Source organism: Hesperophylax consimilis, chromosome 22 (genome assembly GCF_061612785.1).
Source record: "Hesperophylax consimilis isolate HC1 chromosome 22, BYU_Hcon_1.0, whole genome shotgun sequence".
NCBI classification, from domain to species: Eukaryota; Metazoa; Arthropoda; class Insecta; order Trichoptera; family Limnephilidae; genus Hesperophylax; species Hesperophylax consimilis.
In genome coordinates, this window is record NC_142857.1 from 15,813,605 (window position 1) to 15,829,259 (window position 15,655).

The 15,655-nt window shown below is 40.2% G+C and overlaps 1 protein-coding gene across 1 annotated transcript in view; it reads left to right on the top strand.

Moving 5' to 3' along the window:
- LOC149412899 (ankyrin repeat and FYVE domain-containing protein 1) overlaps window positions 1-15,655 on the top strand; it is a 119,892-nt gene that overhangs the window by 101,488 nt on the left and 2,749 nt on the right. The window contains exons 6-19 of the mRNA XM_089644890.1: window positions 1,801-2,036; window positions 4,791-4,934; window positions 5,258-5,657; window positions 6,057-6,241; window positions 7,406-7,590; window positions 8,272-8,425; window positions 8,735-8,974; window positions 9,577-9,745; window positions 10,314-10,550; window positions 11,506-11,723; window positions 12,553-12,752; window positions 14,704-14,816; window positions 14,895-15,017; window positions 15,375-15,499. Coding sequence (XP_089501016.1) covers window positions 1,801-2,036; window positions 4,791-4,934; window positions 5,258-5,657; window positions 6,057-6,241; window positions 7,406-7,590; window positions 8,272-8,425; window positions 8,735-8,974; window positions 9,577-9,745; window positions 10,314-10,550; window positions 11,506-11,723; window positions 12,553-12,752; window positions 14,704-14,816; window positions 14,895-15,017; window positions 15,375-15,499 — 2,729 coding nt within the window. The remainder of the gene's footprint in view (window positions 1-1,800; window positions 2,037-4,790; window positions 4,935-5,257; window positions 5,658-6,056; window positions 6,242-7,405; window positions 7,591-8,271; window positions 8,426-8,734; window positions 8,975-9,576; window positions 9,746-10,313; window positions 10,551-11,505; window positions 11,724-12,552; window positions 12,753-14,703; window positions 14,817-14,894; window positions 15,018-15,374; window positions 15,500-15,655) is intronic.

Consider the following 15,655-nt stretch of genomic DNA (forward strand, 5'->3'; position numbering starts at 1 on the left):
TTTTCCTACAGTACGCAAAATAAACTTGCTATTTAGGTAAAACAATATTTTATTATTGAGGTGTTTTAATCATTGAAGAAGAAGAAAATATTAACAATAAGACACAGAAAATAAGAAAAAATAAATGGGGATCAAACCCACGATTTCTGACTTGCCGGGACAGCGTTAGATTATCCAGCACATTAATTTGATGACCATCAAATCGACTTATCTGTCATCAAAGTTGTTTTTCTTTTTTCCCTTGTATATTTACGCAGAAAATTTGAGTATAGTAGAATAGCGCAAATGTTAGAATATTGGGCCATCTATTAATTATCCTTAGCACGGGAGATCCCAGTGAGTATATCATTATATCTATTTGTTACAAAAAAAGATAATAAAACACATTATTTTATATCATTATTTTTAATACCAGGGTTAGGAGTTCAAAGTTTTATATAGGGGGTGACCAGATTACGCTATAGATTCAAAGCATTTTATATAACTCCATATTGCTCGCCATACGATCCCATACAGGCCTGTCACACCTAAAAATGTGATGTGTTATAAGTGTGAGCCTTGCGACGATATGCGCTGTGATTTGCTAGCCAGGCTATATTTGAAAATTATGCGATCCCCTCTCCTACCTACTGCAGGAGAATGGGTCAGAACTCAGAACAATTTACGGAGCGCCTTAATTACGCGGCTGTAATCTGTGAAAGTGACAGATCCCATACAAAGAAATGATATTCCGCGGCAGCTCCCCGATTGATCTGACCCCCTCTCCTGAGGAAGATTTTAGCGTAGTGTCTCATATAATACGTACATGCCACGCCCAATTTATATATACGCGCATATTATAGCGTAATGTGTCCAGGCCTAATGGTTATATTTGAATATCATGATTCCCGTGTCGCTGGTCGTTGATAGATAGTTCACGGACGTTTATTGCGACCTTTTCAGTGTCACTATTGACTCAACAAAGGCTTTATTAAAATTTATCAGGTTAATTTATCCATTATTGGGTATATAACCCCCTGAAACCCGAATTACTTCTAGTGGTAACAACATCAAAACGTATATTGTTTTTATTAATAACTGACCTTTTTTTTTAAATTTTAATACATATAAACATATAAAATTAATTGTGAAGTTAATTCTGCGTGTAATTAATCACGTTTAGTGAACTCAAATTTGCTTTGAATTTAAGTATCATTTTCAAATTTGGAACTGATTGTGTGAAGAATAATTCAGATAAGCGATAAAATTGGTTCCTACCTATAGTACAATATTTTAATTTAAAGTTTAATATCCCGTCATTTTTCACGTGTCTGCGCTTTCTGTTTTACAAACAATAATGTAAATATCATTCTTCTACAATTTCTACATAATAGTGTTGCGTGTTTCGGTTCTTTTGATTAAATTATGTAACATTTCTATTTATTCTGGCAACATTAATTTGTTGCGTGTCTCTTTCAGCTGTATATTTTATCAAAATGTCTAATATTATAAATTATAATAATATCATATCCACAACAAATTACTCTTGCCTTCAAAATAATTTTAAAAATTCTCCCTACATTCTCTAACCTCATTTTTTCACTACTCTGTATTTTCCCGCCCTCGTTTAGTTGACAAGGAACACATTCAATTAATATGGAGGTAAATTTTACGTAATACGTAGGTAGATTGGTACCTACCCCAATTACATATTATAATATTTTTAAATTAAGATTATGCACCTACCTACAATTTAGAAAGTGTTTACCTAACTTTGACTTTATCGCTTTCATGACTAATTTATTATTTTCTTTGTTCCAGCTATCCGAGACCGTGAATGCGCTCAGCTCTCGCGGCGAGGAGTTGCTGCCGCTCGAGCTGGCCCTGCGCGCGCGCCACGTGGCCATCGCGCGCACGCTCGTGCAGCACGCGGCCGCACCCGACGCAGCGCTTGCTCGCCGCGGTGTCACTCCGCTGCACAAGGCGGCGCGCGCGGGCGACGCGTACTCGGCGGACTTCTTGGTGGACAGTGGGGCGGATGTCACGCTGATTACTAAGTAAGAATACTAGTTACAGAAAGGGTAACTTAGAGGGATACTGGAAGAAAATTATGGGAAACTGACACACTGACAGGGATACTGGAAGGGAAATTGTAAGGGTTATTGTATGGGAAACTGAAAGGGTAATTGTATGTCACACTATGGGAAACTGAAATGGTAATTGGAAGGGATACTGGAAGGGAATTGTATGGAACACTATGGGAAACTGAAAGGGAAATTGTATGGAACCCAAAGGGAAACTGAATGGTTAAATTGGTAGGATACTGGAAGAGAAATTGTATGTAACATAATGGGAAACTGACAGGGAAATTGGATGGGGCATTGTAAAGAACACCATGGAAACTGAAAAGGTAATTGGGGGGGATACTGGAGGGGAAATTGTATGGAATGCATTGGGAAACTGAAAAGGTAAATGGAAGGGAAACTTAAAGGGAATTTGTACTGGACATTATATGGAATACTCTAGGAAACTGAAAGGGAAACTTAAAGGAAAATTGTATGGAACACAATGAGAAACTGAAAGGGTAATTGGAAGGGAAATTGTATGGAAAGAATTGGGAAACTGAAAAGGTAATTGGAAGGAATTTTGCAATGGGACATTATTTGGAACACTCTGGGAAACTTAAAAGGAAGGGAAATTGTATGGAATGTATTGGGAAACTGAAAGGGTAATTGGAAGGGAATTTGTATGGGACATTATATGGAACACTCTGGGAAACTTAAAGGGATACTGGAAGGGAAATTGCACGGAAAAATGAAAGGATAATTGGAAGGGAATCTTAACCGGTTGATAAACTAGATGGGAAACATTAATTGAAACAATGTTATGAAAATAACATACGTTGGGCGCCATGTTATGATAATATATTGGGCGCGACTGATTTTGTGACACACCCATTTGCAAGCATACTATTACTTTTAGTACATTTCTGCTATATAACTCATTTTTTATGTTATTATATCATGTATGTTTTAGGAACCCATCAGACCAAGTTAGGGTATCTCTTAGCTCAGGCTTTTATTTTGTTCTCCTTGTGTTTGAGGGCAAACACGTTGGGGGCGACCGGGGTAATGTTATGAAAATAACATACGATTATTACACTAAGTAAGAACCTGTCAAATCTGTGATTTATCTTGTCTATTGTTTATGCTCTGGCAACAAGGAACTTTAACAGGAAGTGAAAAAAATTCAAGATGGCTTCACTTCCCGGCCGGACAGAGAGAGGAGTGAAGGTATCCGGTCGGAGGTCAATTATTATTTCTGTAGGTCTGAGGATCTGATCGAAAGATATTTCATGGATTTGTGATTAATACCGAAATGTTCAGTTTGTGCTAAGATTAGAAGTCTAGTAATATTTCCCGCGAGTGGAATTCGCCCCGGGTGGCGTAGATAAGGAAAACGTATTTCGCCATGTGCGGCCGTGGAGGTAATCAGAGTTTATCCAAGTGATCGGTGGTTATTTCTGCCGATAGACTGTTTTTCGCCTTGTGCATTTTGATTCGGAACATTTTTTAAGTCCCACTTGCCTCATGGAAGGACAACTTACGGATTAACCGTGAAACCGGCACATGGCTGGACCACACTGGGCCGTTGGCCAGCCACATCCTGATGCCGTCTACTCCTCTTGGCTGGACCACACTGGGCCGTTGGCCAGCCACATCCTGATGCCGTCTACTCCTCTTGGCTGGACCACACTGGGCCGTTGGCCAGCCACATCCGAAGCCGTCGTCCTCTAGCTACTTGGCTGATTCATCTACTCCGCCCTTCGCGGCACTCAGTGTTCGTTCCTCATAACTACGTACGTTCATATTATTTTAGACAGGGTAGATAGATTCTACGTTCTGGTCGACGGGGGTAAGTTTTCACCTTTTTGTATTTCTCTGTGAAATTTATTAAATATAACTTGTTACGGCCAGTCCAAAGTTTAACCAAATTATTTTCATTCTGTAACCTTGCAACTTCCTTTCGAACATCATGTAGATGGGATATATTTTCCCCGCCCTGAATGGAGAATTATGCTCTACCGGCGGATGGTCGATTTGGCGAGTTCTTTGGAACTCTGGCGCGTTTGGTTCTTCAAAGACCAACAAAGTCAAACTTGACCACCCTCCTTTCATTCAACATAACAGTCAATAATGTACTTAAAAAAACCAAACACTATAACAGCCTATTAACACAACTATGGGCTAAGTAAGTATCAAACATAGTGGCAAATACTTTATCATAACAACAAGGGAAACTGGAAGTGGACCAGTCAGTGGCTGAGTGGTAATTGGCAATGCTTCGGGTTCCCACCCAGGCATCCTTAGTTAGCTAAGTCCTCCATCGCGACCCAATGAACATTTCTGCTTAGTCTAATGGTAGTTCGATATTTTCAAATACTGTCTGGTTATTTATAACCTTGGAAAAATAACTGGATAGAAAAAAATTGGATACTAAACTGGAAGGAAAATTGGAAAAGGATAGTGAGAGGTAAACTGGAAGGGTTTCTGGAATTGGAACTGGCTGGGCAACTTGAATGGATACTGGAATGGAGAAGGAAAATCTAGGCACACAATAGACTACTGAATTTGATATACGAATACTAGTGAATTATAGATCTTAATTTTGTGCTTTCAACTAGTAAAAATAACAGCGAATTATAGTAGTTGTCGAATAATTGAATGTCGGATTACTGAAACAGTACTGCATTTGTTACAATATCTTTTTTAGAAATGCCATATATGAAAATGTTGTAATTATTTTGACAGAGAAGAAGGTGATACGGCGCTGCATCTGATAGCGACCAAGGGCCCGGCAACCTGTGCTCCTGAGACCCTGACCGACATGGCCAAGGTTGCTGAGAAGATCCTGGCCAAAGGACTCGATCCCAACAGGCAGAACAAAAACGGATTGTAAGTATATCGGGAATGCCACATTCAGACGAGATTAAATTTAAATAATCGGGACTCTTTTCTGGCCAATGCTTTAAAAAGTCTCGTCATTGTTTGCACATCCAGAATAAATTTATCAACTACGTAGGACGTCGGTCGATGCTTTTACGGTTTCTTTTAAACGGTCGGTGATTTTACCAAGGGCAAAGACCTTACATGTATATTTATTTTTAATACTTCGCAGAATGAATAGGAATCTTTATGTAACTATGTAAAATGATTATTGTATAATGTATAGAAATAGTATAAATAAATCTTAATTATTAATTACAATTTTTTTACAGCACACCCCTTCACCTCGCTATCATGTCAAAGAACAACCTAATATTCGACCTATTATTAAAACACGACAAACTGGACGTGAATCTCAGAACTATCAATGAAGAACATTCCCCTCTCTACTACGCCCTAGTCAATGAGAGTCCCATATCTCTAAATGGCACCTCGGTAAAGGGAACCAACGGACTGGATCCGTTTGATTCGTCCCCGTCCAGTGAAACCGACAGCAATAACCCCTTTTCCGATGAGCCTCCAGAATTACTGAGTGCTGACTCTAGTTTTAGCAGTGATCCGTTGGAGTCCGGTTTTGCAAGCAAGTTGATTGAGAAGGGGTGTCAGTTGAACCCAGTATATTCAAGCAATTGGGATAATTTGCTAATCTTGCTTGCCAAGAAAAAGTGTGAGGTGAGATGAAATTTTTTTCATTTCGATTTTATTGAATTTAGTAACCTTTTGTTCGGTGACATCCTGTCGTTAGTGACTGTAAATTAGATCTCCTCATTACAAAGACCTATAAGTTTAGTATCTAAGTTTCAAAATGTAATTTTTTATTTTGTACAAGTTGTAATTATTTGTGACATTTTTCAAATCTGAACACATCAACCCTTCCACAGCCTTACATGCCTATCTCGAGAAAGGAACTCTTCCCAGTGAGAGAGGCATTGCAAAAACCATTGTTACAAATTAATGTTTTAAAAAAAGAACCACACTAAATTTATATGATTAATACCAGTTTATTGTTTATTTAATCTGTCTCTTCTCTTCCGCACATCACAGCTAATACTCTTTATATTCTCTGTCCAGCAATCTGCCCTTTTCCTTTGCGCAAACTTGACGGGCAATATGGACACGGCCAACACGGAGGGCTACACGGTGCTACACGTGGCCTGCCAGGAGGGGCTCTCCCGTCTCACCTCAGAGCTGCTGGACAAGGGAGCCAATCCCAATCTTCAGACCTCCTACGGAGAGAATGCCGACGTCATCTATAGGTATTACATATCTTTATTAATTTATATAATACACCGTTCTACAAATCAGATCAGCGTTTTAGTATTTTTGTCACATTTCTGGGTGAATTAACCTACACATTCTTGCCAGAACTCTCAAACGAAAAATGTGAAACAGAAAATCAGAAAAAGATTCAGTCGCATCTAGAAATTGAACCCAGGACCTCAGTCTTGCCGGGGCTTTGCTCTGGAGACCGAGCTAATCCGACCCTATCCCCTTCGGTCATATTTAACCATATCATACTTCGACTAAGAACTACCAACATTGTCTTCATACGAGATTAAATAAGGTAAAGCCAAAAAAGTTCCTTAGAGGTAAGAGTTTTATTATGCCTTAAAACTAATAAGTAGGTGAGGTAGGGAGAAAGACTACACTCTAGGAAGACTAGTCGAGGAAGAGTAGTCAAGACTCTAGTACATTATATACTCGAGCATTAATTTATGATCTTACGTGTTACTTCGGTTTGATATTTCTGAAGATTATTGCTAAGAATGACTACATTATGAAATTATAAGTTCTACTGCACGCATATAAAGGAATTTATACTGTTATTATTTATGCTGCCCCTGAGCTTAACACCGCCCTCTCGAGATTCTAGTAAATGCTCTCACAGTCTCTAGATTGGACCACTGCAATAGTTTGTATGTTTGTCTACCAAATAAATATTTATGCAGACTACGATTATGAAACAGGATGCTGTTCAAATCGGTAGCTCGCCTAATATTTTAGATTTTGCCAAATCAGTCTTCTTCTACGTAATAGACTGGTAATAATATTAATACTCTGGCTTTGAGTCACAGGAAGAGTTCCAAAGGCAACTTACCTCCAGGCCATCCTAGACTTAAAGCCTAATCCGCTTTTCACGTGATATAATTACTAAACATGAATTTTCTTTTTAACCCCCAAAATATGATTTGATTAATACTTATTTAGTTCAACCACAAACAAAAGTCCGTTTCCTACCGTCGTCCAGAATGAAGCTCGATGAGAGAGGCGAGTGTGGCATGGTAAACTACCAATGAAAGTCAAACTACTAATAAATCACTCCCTTTCTGCGCATGGCAAGAAACGTTCATCTGTGTGCATCTTCTTTTGCTTGCGTTCTAGCTAAAGTATTCCCGCAATAAATGTATATAACTTTGCAGACAAACTCCCCTGCATCTGGCGGTCCTAAACAACCACGAGGCACCCATTGTGGCAATCATCGAAAGGAAAAAAACTTTGGAGAAGAACCTACAGAATTCAGACAAGGCAAACAGTGTACTGATCCCCAACTTTAATCTCAAGAATTCTGAAGGGGATACGCCTCTGAGTTTGGCGCTTAGCGGAGGTTGGTTAGAAGTCTATGACATTATAATTTGTTATTATTTAGTTCAAGCCATCGAAGAGAGTGCTTGCATTTTTTTAAAGGTTTTTGATACATCGTTTCTACAGCTGGTTTAGGAAGTACATATATTTTGCATCGTTCGCAATGTTCGATACCCCCGGATCGATGATCGTTCTTCCATTAAATATTAATCAATTAGAAGAGGAAGGCTAAGGACAGGTTGTTTCGGAGAATTCGAACAATTCATCAATTTTCAACATTCATTTTCGGGTTCTGTGATGGTCCTATTCAAATTCTGTTATTATATCATTATAGGCTAGTTGTTTGACAGAACTGAAATAATAACAGAACTTGAAAAAATCTTTCACAGAACTTGAAAATTATGTTTGAAATTTGTAGCTGGCTTTTCAGAACTGATTATTATATTGTGTGGTTAAAGCTATTTCAATCCTTTTCTATTCGCAATCACTGTTTCCAACTAGGAAGATATTGGAAGATTCTCTGGAACATATTAAATATACCTCATAAGTGATGTTTTTGATTTGTACAAATTAATTTAATGATATTTATACTAGAAAGTCTGATACATATGTCCAGTTTTTCACTATACGAAAAACAATCCTGTATGATTCTTTTTGTCTCGTAGATTTTTCAATATTTTTAACAATGTATTTGTTGTTCCAGGTGGCCACAAACTAGTTGCTCCCCTCATATTAGGAGGAGCTGACGTCAATGCCAGGAACGGAAAAGGATTCACACTGCTGCACCAGGCCATCATGAAGGAGGACTCTAAAACTGCCATCTTTCTCTTGGATCATGGGGCAGACATGAATGCTCTGTACGTATTATTCACTACAAACTAGTTGCTCCCCTCATATTAGGAGGAGCTGACGTCAATGCCAGGAACGGAAAAGGATTCACACTGCTGCACCAGGCCATCATGAAGGAGGACTCTAAAACTGCCATCTTTCTCTTGGATCTTGGGGCAGTCATGAATGCTCTGTACGTATTATTCACTACAAACTAGTTGCTCCCCTCATATTAGGAGGAGCTGACGTCAATCCCAAGAATGGAGAAGGATTCTCACAGTTGTGTAGACTGCAGACCGTCTGGACGAAGCTAATGAAATATTTATTGTGTGTTTCAGAACTGAAGAAGGGGAGACTCCCTTGCAGCTGGCCATCCACTGCCGCCTCGGCCTGCTGGTGGAGGGCATGTGCATCCGCGGGGTGGACATGGGCCGTCTGGACCAGCACGGGATCCCCCCGCTATGGGCCGCGCTGGACTCCTCGCAGGAGGAGGTGGCAAGCGTGCTGGTCAGGAACGGGGCCGACGCCGACTGCTGGGGGCCGGGGCCCGATGGCTGTCTTCAGACGCTGTTACACAAGTAATTTATGCTTTTTAATTTTATATAATTTTATTAAAGTTGCTGGAAATGTTTAGTATTTGGTAAATGACATGGTATTCACTCCCTAACCCCGTTATTGATGGTGGATTACACCGAATGGTTCTGCCCATTATTCTTCGTTGCAAATCATCGATGAAGAAACAATTCAACAAATACCTAAGCAACATACAGTCTAAAAATCACTTTCGTGAATTCCGCCTATGTCTGTATTCTTAATTCATAATACTATCATAGCAATAATATTACATTAGCGTGATAAACGCACAATGGCAAAAAGCAATATCAGACAACCTATATTGGTTATATTTTAAATGAAATACCGCCTATCTTCGATACTCCTGCCACAGCATAGTTTTGACGTGCAACGAAAAGTTGATACTCCTCAAAAGTTTACTCCTCTCCCGTCTCCATGCCGTCATTGATGTGCTAGGTGTGAACATGGCCAGCTCAGGCATGGGGCTCCATTGAAGCCAGAATTAAGTAAGCCTCCCAGAAGCTAGGTGTATTGTTCACAGTAATTCGGCGGCCCTATTGCTGACGGATAACAATCGTGACATTTCATGTCCTGTTAATATTTCCAGAGCTATCGATGAGAACAAGGAGACCCTGGCACAGTTCCTAATCAGGTCCGGCTGCGACGTGGAGTCCCCGCGCAGACTGGGCCCCGGTGGCCAGGGGGCCGAGATGGCCTCGGAGCAGCAGGCGCCGCTGCACCTCTGCTGCGCTTGGGGGCTCATCAATGTCATACAGGTATATCCTCGCCAATGTTATAATGAGTGAACGTGATGACTGCACCTGCTAACACTGAACAAATCTCAAGTACGTCTAACAATTCAATTTGGGAGCCACTTTACGCAAAATAGTTGGAAAACCTTCTTGATGCAAACGAGGACGGTTCGTGTGATTGACAATCCGTTTTTAACAGACTGATTACCATCTCTAATGCACAGACACAATATAGGCATGCTGAGTCTGTTCTACAGGTATTTCAATGGAGCTAGATCCCTATTATCCGCTATCGATCCCCTGTGCACCGGTGCACATACGCGAAAGTCGACAGACATGAGCAGAATACCCGTTACAATAATTGAAGTTGGCTTCATGAGAACTAATTGTTTCTTTAACTTGTGGAACAAGCTACTGGCATTTGTTTTTCCTCCTTCATGTAATCCAGGCCTCTTCAAGACCCGCATTAATAAATCCATTCCTACAACCCTTAACCTGCTCTACAACGCTGCCCAACCTGGTGGCGATATAATTCCCCTCTCTAAATTGTATAAACAGGGCACTCTAGTAGGTGTTTTATGTACATTTTTAGACCCTGGTAGAGCATGGAGCCAACGTGAACACCCGTGACGTGGAATCCAAGACGCCCCTCCACATTGCCATCGAGAACCAGCACCCGGAGATCATCAGTCTGCTACTGTCGCACCCCTCCATTGACCTGTCGCTGAGGGACAAGCAGGGGCTCTCTCCCTTCGCCACAGCACTCACTGTCAGGAACAATAAGGCGGCACAGTCTATATTGGATAGATTACCTTCTGCTGCAGAACAGGTAACAATAAACAAAAATTCAATCTTCCAAATAAATAAAAATGTAAATGTTTGTTTGTTCAAAATCTTAAATCTTCGAAGGTTCGTCACCGATTCCTTTGAAATTTTGACATAACGTTGCATTCAAATATGCGTGTGGTTATATACCTTTATTATATAAATGTCAACTGTGACAGGTAAAAACATGTTTTTTTTTAAAACAGCGCAATCTGTTGGACGTAAAAGCAGCATGCGCTATTGTTTCTCTATCTGCACAGACGGACTGAGCCACAGCAACGCATGGCGGGGAACAGCTAGTAACCTAATATAAATGCTTACCAAGTCATGGTGTGAGTTTCTTATTTTCTTTCTAATTCGCAGTCAAATCAAAATGATGTGTCTACATTTTTTTCTTTTAATATTTTGCCAAAACTCTTTTTTATTTAAAGTGAAAAATATATTATGGCAATATTAAACAGTTCTAATTCAATGTAACCAATTGCATATGCAGATTATATAATCTGACGTTGTCTGTTGGAACCAGCGCTATAACATAGGAATTAGGAATAATAAAACTTTGTGAGGTTAGAATTTTTTTTTTTTACAACAGGAGGCCCCGAGGAAAAAAGTTTTCCTCAGAGCCTATGCCGTCTTTAGGGCTGCTGTGTGGAGGGTCTTTTTAAGGAAAGGTAAGAAAGAAAGTTCGTGGGTAGGAATCTATTGTGTGTTCAGCAGTGATGTAGGATCCTTCCCGCTGTGGCGCAAATCGATGAAAGAAAAGGAGAAATCAGTTGGAAAGGTCAAAGGGTCTCCCCAAACCAACCTCTACCAGGCACATCCTGAACACACCTCACCCGATGAACCTGGGCACCAAATTCTAAATTACCAGAGGTGTTGACTACTCGATTAATGGTTTCCGGGGCGGCTGTATTCCAAAATTGAATAGCTCATTATTCAATTTCCATGCTTTTTTGTAGGTGGACACAAAAGGCCGCAACTTCCTTCACGTGGCCATCCAGAAGAAGGACCTGGAGAGTGTGATGTTTCTGCTGTCCGTTGAGGTTGACGTCAATTCCCGCGTGCAGGATGCAGCCTTGGCGCCACCACTGTTACTGGCCGCCGCCACTGGAAACGAGATACTCGTACGCAGTTTATTGTTGGCGGGGGCGAGACCCAATGACAGAGATGTTCACAAGTTAGTTGTATAACTTTCTGGTTAAATATTAACACTATTGTAACTGTCGAACAACATAACCTAAAAGGACCTAATTTATTTTCCATCCTATTCTCTATTATTATTGTATTGCTGAAACTACTGAAAAAATGCTTTCAGTTGTTTCCAAAACTCTCTTATTTCTTTCAAATAATTCGTCACCAACACAACACTTATTTTAGTTGTTTTACAACGTGTTTGATAACCTTTGTAGCTCAGTGGTAAACTTCTTGGTTCTGGACCTAGAGATTACAGGTTCAGATTTGAGGTGTTCAGAGCAGAAGTGCCGTAACCTTCAAAATGTTGAGCTGAGATAATTTCGTTTAATGTTTTAAAATGTGGAAGTGGTTAAGTAAAAGTTGCAACAAAAAATGTGGAATTCGCTGTGAAATACACTTTTTGGTTAATTTATCTACTTCTATTTGATGAAACATGAATATATTATTTAAAGCCCTTCCAGTAATTAACTTCATTCTTCGGGATTTTTTTTTAGGTTCACTCTGCTCATCAAAGGGGGCAAATAATTTTTTTTCATTTTATTTGCGCCTCGGTCCAGAGCGATAGATACATACTATCAGTACTGCTCTAGCTAGATGGAGACCATGATTCCTGAAATGGTTATGTTTAGTGAACAGATAACGAAGTGCTCTCAATCTCACAAAATTCCTCAAAAGAAGGGTATGCCATAAAAAACATTAAAAACCATTTAATACTTATATGCACCGCTATTTATATTAAGAAACGACCGTTTCATTACAAGCTATATTTTCTGTATTTATTATAATACTATTGTTCTTGTTTATCTTCCCAGACAAACGGCCCTCCATGTGGCGTCGCGCGATGGCCACGCCTGCATCGTGTCTGCCCTGCTGCAGAATGGCGCCGAGTACGACGCGGTGGACTCCAACGGAGATAACGCGCTGCACATCGCTGCGAGGGAGGGGCACACAGCCGTGGCGAGGGCGCTGCTCACAGAGTCCAACTTGGACGCGGAGGCTGTAAACTTGAAAGGTAAGGATTAACAAAATACAATTGTTTTTATCTGTCTGAATTAAACAACAACAACAAACAGTTGTCACATAAATATTTTGTGACAAGTGAAGTTCTTGCTTAATTGGGGTTATTTTGTCTATGGTGTTTTTTTTTGAACTTTGGCAATAATTTTAAGGAAGGAAGGACAGATTTGTTTATGGTCACTTCCTCCCCGGGGCCAGTGGGTCGTGGATCCAGTCACTCGCCTTTTAAGGGGTTTTAATCTGAGTTAATCATGTGAATAGAAGTTATTATTTTCTTTCAAAAAGGGCGCGGGGTGTTTTACCTTTCACGAACAGTTCGTGTTGGTTATTATTTTTAGTGGTGATTATGGAATCCCGCTTTTCATCCAGTGTTGGCCGTTGGTCATATTTGTAATACTCGTGTTTCGGAACTGAAACCGTAAATGGATCGGTCCTAGCTATGGCTAGTAGTTGATGGCTGAGTTCCCCCACGTCGCGAAGGAACGGATTGCTGTTCCCGAAGTCCGTAAGAAGAGTCTGGTCGGTTACCACGTGCTGCAGACCTGATGTCCCTGCAGGCACGCGTTGTAGGAGTTGCGTCCTCCCGTTCCACTAAGAGAAGGATGTCCTGGCTCCGTAAGAAGAGTCTGGTTGCTTGCCTCGTGCTGCAGGCCTGATGTTCCTGCAGGCGCCCGTTGTAGGAGTTGCGTTCTCCCGTGTCCACTAAGAGAAGGATGTCCTGGCCTTCGTCCCGGGTCCGTTCCCCGCTACCGAAAACAAGTTTTCGTTCGCCCTCCGTTTTTATTCCTTCGTTTCTCGACCACGTAAAGTTAGTTTAGTTTGGTTCAGGAGTCCATCTGGTATGTGCCTTACTTTTATTCCTATTGTTACATGGTTATTATTTTGTACTCCTTTGTTGTAACTTTTGATGGTTTCAATATAATTTCTGTTAAGAATTTACTCTTATTATTTTTGATCACCCAACTTACTTGACAGGAAATTAATCCCACAATCATGAGATTGAGGTCTTCGCTCTACCGTTTTTGTATACATTGGAATGTACCTACATTACTTTTTACACCCCAACAAACTTTACCATTACACAGTTACATTTATTTATTTAACGCCCAGAGGGCTTTTACATGTAGGTGTTTCAATTTTAATGACAGACAGTTTTGAAACATGAGAAAGAAATAATAAAAATAAAATTACATTCAAAAATAATATATGCAAGTAACGAAATACAGCAATTTGACTGGTTTACAAAAATATATCTTCCATTTAGGAATAGTGTTGAAGAAATAAGTCTTTTTTATTAAATAATTTATATGTGTAGAAGAGTGTCATGGTGTGAGTTTGTTTATTTAAATAAATCTACAGTTTTATTCCGAGGTTGATGAATTTTTCCCCACTTTACCTTCAAAACAGTAAAAACGTCACTGTCTATTTGAGATTTCTAAAAACCACCCCACCCCCTTTTCCTACCCCTTAAAGCAGAATTTTGATAATTATTGATGAAAACAGATGTCATCATATAAAAAAAAATCTGTCAGCAAGAGTGTTCGCCAATGAAAAAACCATCATAGCTAGAACTCTCTAGATATAATGCTAGCATTCGGCGCACACCTACCTACAAGTCTGAATATCCTCTACGCACTGGCCGCTATAAAACGGGCGCATCGAGATGTACTCAGTCTGTTATCAATTAACAGTTACAACAGTGAGAAAACTGCGGGCCCCTGCGACTACTCGCTGCCTACTAAGCAGACGACCACTATGGCCGGCCCCACCGCCGTCATCGCCGCCTACACTTGGTATAATCGTCATCGGTCGGGAGTCATCTCACAACTGCGCTACTGACTCGCTCAAATAAACGCTGTGACATCACTACCACATCTTTCATTTCTCTCACTACTAAATCCCCAAAATAGTTTTAACTTTCAAAAATTGTTTTATTTTCTTTTCAGGTCGCAACCCGTTGCATGAACTCTGTCGTTGTGGGAAGGAAAACGCAGCAGCCATCTGTGAACTGTTCCTCGAATGCATGAAAGACTATCCAATTAATAAGACTGATTTACAGGTAGGTTTAAAAAGCACCATTTTTAGTTTTCATATTACACACTGAATAAATTGTTTAACTGTATTTTTTTCTTCACAGGGTAACACTCCCTTATTGCTGGCGTATATGAGAGGAAATGGCCCCTTGTGTAGAGTTTTGGTGAAGTCCAATGCCTGCCTGGCCACAGAAAATAAAGATGGCGCCACCATCTTCAATTATCAGGTAATTTATTTTTAGTTGTCAACGTTATTTCTACACTTTACCAGTGACTATGAGCTTCATCAAGTTCTCAAATTGGCAAACGATTTGTTCAAATTTGTTCATTTGGGTGTTTTGCAAAAATTGTCATCAAATGGTCAATCACTGCCATTTTGTTTTTTTGCAATTTTAAATGTATCTATCGAATCTAGGTCGGTTTCGCTTTTTGCAATTTACAAATTGTGAGCAGCTGGCGAGCATAACCTCATGACAGTTGACAACCTGCTTTGAATGCCTTTCAAAATTGATATATTGTTGCGATTGAAGGTAGTGACTCCCCATTTGAGTGACATATTTATACGTGTAACTTGTTATGTCCAGGTGGCCACCAAGCAACTACTCCACCGCCTGCTGGACTCCCTCACAGCGGAGGCTCCGTGGGGAGAGAGCGACCTCTGCCAGGAGTGCGGCACTAAATTTACACTCACCATGCGAAAACACCACTGGTTAGTTAAAATAGTACATATTCCCCTGTTTAGTTATCTTTGAAAAGCTGAATTAGAATGGCGTAGACCAAGGCTGCCCAACCTTTTTAACAGTTGGGCCAAATTGACGATTTTGAATCACTGGCGGGCCACTGAACGGGGGGGGGGGGTGGCTAT